Source organism: Pogona vitticeps, chromosome 11, assembly GCF_051106095.1.
Source record: "Pogona vitticeps strain Pit_001003342236 chromosome 11, PviZW2.1, whole genome shotgun sequence".
NCBI lineage: Eukaryota > Metazoa > Chordata > Lepidosauria > Squamata > Agamidae > Pogona > Pogona vitticeps.
In genome coordinates, this window is record NC_135793.1 from 23,931,449 (window position 1) to 23,939,893 (window position 8,445).

Here is an 8,445-nt window from a genome sequence, read left to right on the forward strand (position 1 = left end):
TTGAACTCAGTGAGCAGTTTTATTATCTGGTGCTTCCAGTGAGTAGAACTAGCTAGCTTTATTTCGTTGTGCATATACAGCAAGTTAAAAAACAGTAGTATTGTTAAAAACGTGGTGCTGATCAATGGAAGTCTTTGGAATAGAAGCATCCCTCGTGTTCTTCCGTTTCACTGGCCCTTACGCCACATCATCTTTAGCAGGTTGAAGCGTGATCGTCTCCGGTTCTTCCTTCTCCAGAGCGGCTGCTTCATCTAACTGGGCCTAGACGCAAGGGGCAGACAGACTCAACATTGATTTAGATACTTAGTCTTTCCAAATCCTAGCAGATACAGTGGGTCTTGACTTGAGAACTTAATCCGTATTGGAAGGTGGTTCTCAAGTTGAAAAGTTCTTATGTTGAATCTGCATTTCCCATAGGAATGCATTGAAAACCATTTAATCCGTATCTGCTCTTTTCCGTCCATAGAAACTACAGTGGAACCTCTACTTAAGAACTTAATACATTTTGGAATGGTGTTCTTAAGTTGAAATGTTCTTAAGTTGAAGCAAAATTTCCCATAGGAATGGACTGAAAACCAATTAATCCGTTCTGGCTGTTTTTTTGTTATGTAGAGGTGCGTTCGTACATTGAAGCATTAGTTCCCATAGGAACTAATGCAAAGCTGGTTAATATGTACTCTACCACTAGGGGGAGAATTTTTTTTTAACCTAAGATGACCTAAGGTTAAAAAAAAGAGCAGGAAAGGTTTTTTTTCCTGTTCTTATCTTGGATTTCTGTTCTCAAGTAGAAGCAAAATTTAGCAAATGGAGCTGTTCTTAAGTTGGATTGTTCTTAAGTAGAGACGTTCTTAAGTAGAGACCCCACTGTAAATATCACACATTAAAACCAGGACAAGTATCGGCCCCACCATCATCCTCTTAGACCTGCAAGGGTCCCCATCAATCCACACGTCCAGCCCTTCCCTTAAATCCTGGGGGGAACCCAAGCAAGGAAGAAACCATACCACCATCACCCGTTCCACTGCGGTCAAGTTCTGTTCTAATTTCATGGCTTCTTCCAGTTCCCGGGCAGTAGCTGGCGAGGCGGCACGCAGTTCCTGGAGCACTGCCAGTTTGTGAAGCCATTGCTTGGATTTCTCTCTGGATGTCTTCATTGTCACTTCAGACTCTTTGCTGTAAAAGGCGTGCCTGAGCACCACCTTTTTCCTAGCCCGGCTGAGAGCCTGCAACACACGTGGAAAGTAGCTGGTGCCATCAAACGACACGCTTGCTTCACGAAGGAAAGGCATCAAAAGGGGGCCATTCTCTCTCCAGTTCCACCTTAATCACCATTACCAAGTAAAAACAAAGCTATAAGATCCCTTTTTAGACCCTCATTTGGGAAGGGGGAATAATGGGGAGGGGGATCCGCCTTGCACAGCCTGGGAGCAGCCACTGAGAAAACCCCTCCAATCAAAGCCGAATTACACGGAAGAGGTAAACTGTGTTAGAAGCTGGAAATGCCAGTCACAGAGAGAGTTTTTTTTTAGTTCCGGTTTTGAACATCCAAAGCTTGTTTTGTTTTGCAACCGGTTGCTGGCAGGTGTCAGCGGGAGCTTCCTTTCCGAACAGGGCCGCTGATTCGCAAAGGAAATCCTGAAATCACGGGATTTCAGATTCCAAAGCCTAAGTCCCCAGGGATTTGTACTTAGGCGCAATCAAGGCTATGCTTAACCTATCAAGAAAGTAACCCATCAAGAGTCATGCCTGCAAGTGCCCCCCCCTTTTTTGTGTGCAAAAACAACCATACAGGAGGGTTGTGGCCCTTTAAAGAAATAGGCTGTGATTCACAACAGCTTAGGCTACATAAAATCTCTTCACTTTTAAGGTATCTCAAGGCATCTTCTAGTTCTTGTTGCAAGAAACTAACATGACTGCCTCCCCGACACCAGAGCTGTCAAAAACCTAGACGTTTGGCATGGGTTAAAACTCCGGCTTGGATTCTTAACAAAACAGATTGTGCGCATATAAACCAAGGGACAGTCAGGTCCTCTCTTGATACCGCTGCATGTGCTCGAAGCCCAAATTTCAGAATAGAAACCAGTTGCTTTGATGGATTTCACCAAAGCTGCTGGTGTTACTGACGTTTTCAGCAACTCTCACGGACACTGCGGCAAACGTAACAAGTGCAATGTCAAGAAAGCTCCGTTTAATGAATGCTTCACCTGAGAGATTGGTTTCAGGGTATCTAAAATATGTCGGAGCGTCTCCGTGTCGGAGCCAATTCCTTTCTCAAATTCTTGCATGGAGAAAGAGGCGCTGCACTTTTCTACGTATTGTTTCCTTTCTTCATGGCTGTTTTCCAGTTCCTGCACCTTGGCTTCTATTGCGAGGAGTTCTTCCTCCAACGCAGAAACTTCTTCCAAAATACCCTGCACCAGAAGACACATCCATTTTGTGAAAAAACTGAAACCCCCCCCCCCAATTGAGCATTATAGTTTCAGTTGTTCTTCACAAACCCTTGCTTCACAAAAGACGGCAGAAGTGCTCTCCCTCCCATTCTGTTGCCCTGCAGGTGGGATGGACCACAGTTCCCATCGCCCACATACAAGCAACCTGCTGACTGGGGATGGTGGGGTTTGTAGTCTTAAGACACCAGGCAGGGGCTAGGTTAGGGAAGGGGAAGGGGACAGTGTGTATGTGTACACCAGCTACACAATCACCTTCCTTACTCCCTGCTCACCTCGTCTGTACCATAAAATCTCTGCATTAAGATTTCCATCACTTATTCTGAGTTTGATATCAGACTCCTTGTCTTGAGAGTCACCCTTCTGAGGTTGAAGCACAATTGAATATAGGGACATCTTCGCACTTACTTCTTCTAAAGTGGCAAACGGAAATCATTGCAAGGAAAATAATCAGAAGTCCTGAACGATCAGGAGTATGTCACTGTTTGCCTGGGAATCTCCCACTTGACTGGTCTCACTTTCGCCACCATGGCACTCTAGCGGCAGCGACGTGTGTTATGCCGTGAGATTGTGGGACACTGCTGTGTATTGAGTCAGTCTGTCTAGGCTAGCACAGTCAACTCTTAACTGGTGGTTTCAGCAGCTGCCCTTCCTAACTCTTCCCTAGAAATGGCAAGGGTTGAACCTAACCTTCTGCATGTAAAGCCGCAGCTCTTGCCCAAGACTGCAACCCATAATCTCCAAAAGGTCTCCCATCCAAGCCCTGACCAGCTTCTGAAGCCAGGCAAGAACTGGAGCCCTCGGGGCAATATGAAAGTAAAATAAAACTCCACACCTCCCAAGGGTTTCCACTTATATTGCCAAGCTTTTGCTTGAATGACAAGATAAGAGGAAGAAGTATTAGCTTTGGGGCAACTATTTCTAGCCCGTCTTGCTCTGGGCAGAACATTCTGAAGGCCTACCTCTAAGAAGACGTCCAGTTTCTCTCTCAGGGCAGGGATCGTCATTTCTTCAAACTCGTCCCCGTTTTGGTCCATCTTCTTCAGGTTTTGGATCTGCACGACCACCTTCAGCTGTTTTATATTCTCCTCCAGCAGATCCATCGTGTTCCGGGAGATGCTCATGTAATAGTCATTGTACTCCTTGAACCAGCTGAAGAAATAGTACTGTTGAAAGGGGAAAACGGTCCATGAATATCATGAGGTCATGAGTCCCATTGTCATACTGCTCTAACAGTTAAGTTTTTCCTGATATTCAGCCTACATCTGGCTTCCTGTAATTTGAGCCCATTGTTGTATGTCCTGCACTATGGGATGATCAAGGATAGATCCTGCCCCTCCTCTATAGCAGTGGTCCCCAACCTTGGGCCTCCAGATGTTTTTGGACTACAACTCCCAGAAGCCTTCACCACCACCTCTGCTGGCCACGATTTCTGGGAGTTGGAAGTCCAAGAACATCTGGAGGCCCAAGGTTGGGGACCACTGCTCTATAGGACTCTTTGCAAAGTGCTCTTCCATCTCCCCTCAGGCTTCTTTTCTCAAGGCTAAACATGCCCAGTTTTTTCAGTCTTTCCTCCCAGGGCTTGGTTTCCAGTCCCCTGATCATCCTTGTTGCCCTCCTCTGAACTTGCTCCAGTTTGTTGGCATCCTTCTTAAAGTGTGGTATCCAGAACTGGACACAATACTCACAATGAAGCTTAACCAGTGGTAAATAGAGGGGGACTAGCACCTTGCAGGATTTGGAGACTATACTGTACTTCTGTTAATGCATCCTAAAACAGTGTTTGCCTTTTTTACAGCCACATCACACATTTAGCTTTATTCAGCTTTTGATTAATATCAGGAGGAAGTGGAGAGAAGGATGGAACGCAAACATGAGAATTATCCAGGAACTGCACCTTTATTTTAACCTTGAGCCCAATGGGAAATTAGGGTTCGACTTACAGCCACTAGTTTTATGATCCTCACTGGGCGAAAAAAATCGTATTGTTCATTGTGGAAGTCCGCTCTAGTTGTGTTTAACAAAACCACACAACAGAAGCCACTGGTCCCCATACCTTAATGTCATCCAATAGACAACAAAGATCTTTGCTGGCTTGTTCGTACTGTTTCTGAAGCTTCCGGATTTGGGCGGCGTGGCTGTGCGAGACCCGCGCAAGCCCTTTGGTTACAACCGCTTTCAGTCTCTCCCGTTCACCCTTCAGGTGACAAGTCACACTGGCAATATAGTCTTTCTTCTTCTCCATGATTGAGAGTTTGTTCATCACCTCCTGAAAAACGAGACAATAGATTCCGTGGCAAGTAACAAATATTCGCCATCAAGGGTAGCTTGTTCATTTCCATGCCCGTTCCTCATGTGTTCAGTCTTACTTTTTTTTCTTATCTGCTTAGTGCACATCTTTTTTTAAAAAAATCACCAAAGTAAGAGTGCCAATATGTTACAGTCATTATACCACTAGCTTTGGACTTAGGAGATCAACTTTTTATTTCCCATTGAATCAAGGAACTCACTGGGAGATATTTTCTCTCACTCTGATAACAACTCACCGATTTGCCATCAAGACAAGGGCAAAGGGAAGGAAATATTCTGGCTGGGGTACTGTGGAAATTCAATCCCAAAAGATAGGATTTCTAGCCCTGCGTAAAACACAGGGTATATAATCATCCTTTACTGTTGGCAATCTCTTCCAAACATACTAACCCTGAGCACATGAAGTTGGTTCCCTCCATGTTGTTCATGAATTAGAACGCTTTCCAACTCTCTGAAGAGGCAGAAAATGACGAGACGGAGACTATCTGGAAACGTAAGGGGGAAAGAAGAAGAGTCCCCGGCTGGGGCAGAAAGTGGAGAGAAAAATTGAAGGCAGCGGGGAAAGGAGAAAGACTGAACAGGGCCAAAGGAAGGCAAAACGCTGAGTTTATAAGACCTGTTGAGGTTGTTCCTTTATCGAGAGAAACTTAATGCCACCTGTCGAAACGACAAATGTCTGGAAAACATTGATGTAGAGCAGTGGTTCCCAACCTTGGGTAATCCATGGGTCCTTGGACTAAAACTCCCAGAAGCCTTCACCACTAGCTGGGACAGGCAGGGTTTCTGGGATTTGTAGTCCGAGAACATCTGAGGTCTCAAGGTTGGGTAACCACTGCTCTAAAGAAATCAGGGCATGGGGAACCTGAGGCCTTTTCAGGTGTTGATGAAGTTCTTCGGCCGTCTTTCCTTATCATTCATGGAGCTGCTGAGGACTGGAGTCCCACATCGTCTCTAGAAGGCAACCGTTGGCACAGGGTTGCCCTTCCAGATAACGTCAAAAGTCTCCTGCATTAAGAGTCAATAAATTTCCAGCAGCAAAGGGTTGAATAAGTCTCAAGTACCTTCTCTGTGATTAACACCAGTGAGCATCGAAGGCGGTCGTTTTCCATTCTTAGGCTCATCACCGTATTCCAGCAATTGTCCATTATCCTCTTAAGGCGCGCAGACTTCCTCATGGCTTTCTGCAGGCTCTCCGTCTTCTCTTTGTTTTCTGCTAACAAGCGCTCTTTCTCGCCCACTTGCTGGCCGAGTTCAATAGCTAATTGCTCCAACTAGAGAGAGCAACAGGGGGAGGGGAGGGGGAGAAATGCACAGAAAAAACAAACATCAACAAAGTCAACTTCCTCATTGCAAGTTTGTCCCAGACATAGTAAAACGCATTGAAATCAATGGCTTTGCTCCACGTTTGACAACATACATCCAACCCACAAGTGCAGTTATTGAGAGGAGAAGGCAAAGAAAACTTTCTCTCCTCCCTTCGCAGTTTCATCCCCTGGACAAGGTTATTTATGTTGCTAAAATCCCATCTACTCTACACTCAGAAATACAGGTGCAGTGAAACCTGCTGTGGCCTCTTGTAAACAGAAATCATCTTCTGTTTTCTCCTGTTGCAAGGTCTCAAGGCTTGCCCTCATTTCCCTCCTCACACCCAACAAATCACTGGGGACCGCCCAAGACATTTGGCCGTCTGAGGCAAAGATCACTCCACATACAGAAGCCTGCACTTCTTTTATCCAGAATTATGCTGCCATCTCCCCACATCTGAATTAAGGGCTTCACTTTGCCTTTGACAATGACGTGGGAGCTGCCCAGCAGAAGACATGGACTTAGAGAGCGCTGGAGGAGCTGACATGACTCATAAAACAACAGAAGGGATTGTACTATCTTGGTTTGAACTGAATCCTGAATAATCTTCTGGAATTCAAGACAAAGCGACATTGCAGCCTTGCAGAGAAGCTGGAAAACAAAGTACAGAAACAAGGGTAAAGATCCAGGAAAAGTAAACTCGATGGATGGGATCCTGACTAAGTTACTTGAAAAAGTTAATGTTGAAGGGCTGCAAGGAAAAGAAAGCAACCCACAGATATTCACCCTGGAAACCGTATGTCAGTCCTCCATGTGCTACAATACTCTTGTCACAGTTACTGATACAGACTAACATCTCCAACTCTCTGAACACTATTTTTCTGCTACCGTTCTGGTTATAAGTCCAAAAAAAAAAAAGAAAAAGGAAAAAAAAAAGAAGGGGGGACATTTCTATTTTTTAATTTAGTTCCCACTGCAGTTAAAATTCATTCAACCAACTTGGCCTGGAAACAACGCAATCACCCAAAACGGGGATATTGAATAGAAACTCAAGCCACCAAAAAAAGAGAATTTGACAATGGAACACTTTGCTCCAGGAAACAGCCAGCTTTCTTCCAGAACTGCTCAGTAAGAAGGCACCAAGCCTTTCAGAAAACACCCTTGTCATGGAAAGTCAAGGATGGATCATTTCGAAACAAACATTACCCAACACTACTGTGCATTATCCCAGTGTCATCTTACTTTGTGTTTCATCTCATCTGTTGTTGGGCCCAGCCTGTATTGGGTGGATTTATCAAAAGTTGCTCTTCTCGATTCCTGTAGAATTTCACGACATCCTTTAGAAAACCTAGCTGTCGCTCTGACGTGTTCCTGTAGCTCCAAATTCTTTAAAACATACGAATAGAGAAAGATTAAGCTGGGTTAAAAGGAAAGTTGACATCATTATTCACATTAGGTCAGGTTGTTGTTATTATTTTTAAGGGAGGAACTTACAGTCGCAACTGTCTTCTCAATGGTCCTGGAAAGACGAATCATGTTGTCGTTCGTGATATCCCTCTCGTTCTTGAGTTCCTGAACCAGGATCATCAGATTATCTTTTTCTTGGGACACAGATCGCAAGCCTTCTTCGGTGGCACGAAGCTTCAGGAGCAAATCCCTATTTTCTCGCCGCAAAGTTTCAGCAGTTGCCTTCATTTGCTCCATCACAAACCACCCTTCGACCGTCAACTGTGTAGGAATTCATGGAAGAAGGACTGGTTGAGGTCAAGGTTGCCGAAACTTTGAATAACCAGATCAGATAAGGCCGTGTATTGCTTTAAGAGAAGACTCCCTGGAAAAGACCCTGATGTTGGGAAAGGGTGAAGGCAAGAGGAGAAGGGGACGACAGAGAATGAGATGGTTGGACAGGGTCACCAAAGCGACCAACATGAATGGGACCCAACTCTGGGAGGCAATGGAAGACAGGAGGGCCTGGTGTGCTCTGGTCCATGGGGTCACGAAGAGTCAGACACAACTTAACAACAAAAATTGCTTTAATAGCTCAACTCTCTTCTGCATATTCCTGGTGGGTTTCTTACAACATAGAGGTATCACATAGGTACTAGCGTTCAAGCTGGATACTAAGGCAAACTCAAATTACCTGTGAGGTGCGTGACTCAGTGGATTGAAGCACCTGCTTCTGGAGCCAGGGTCCTGAAATTCCACAATCTTCACTTTACCTCCTGGGAGAGACTCCAGCCAAGACCATCTAGAATGTGTGTGGCTGATGGAGGTAAGTGCCCTGCTCCTTGCAGGGATTTGGCCAAGCTGCTTGAGGGTCCCAGAAATTGTCTGGCAAGCCACCTTTAAGTACTTTGCACCTATAAAACCCTCAGAGGGTCAC

The 8,445-nt window shown here is 45.1% G+C and overlaps 1 protein-coding gene across 1 annotated transcript; it reads right to left on the reverse strand.

Moving 5' to 3' along the window:
* On the reverse strand, positions 1–8,445 carry LOC110088166 (uncharacterized). The gene is made up of 9 exons (XM_072981203.2): positions 8,203–8,445; positions 7,557–7,790; positions 7,305–7,448; positions 5,819–6,028; positions 4,504–4,716; positions 3,410–3,613; positions 2,205–2,411; positions 1,005–1,223; positions 1–261 (listed from the first exon to the last, which is right to left on the reverse strand). Exons 2-9 carry the CDS (start codon positions 7,764–7,766, stop codon positions 178–180), a joined length of 1,491 nt encoding a protein of 496 aa, XP_072837304.2. The 5' UTR covers positions 7,767–7,790; positions 8,203–8,445; the 3' UTR covers positions 1–177.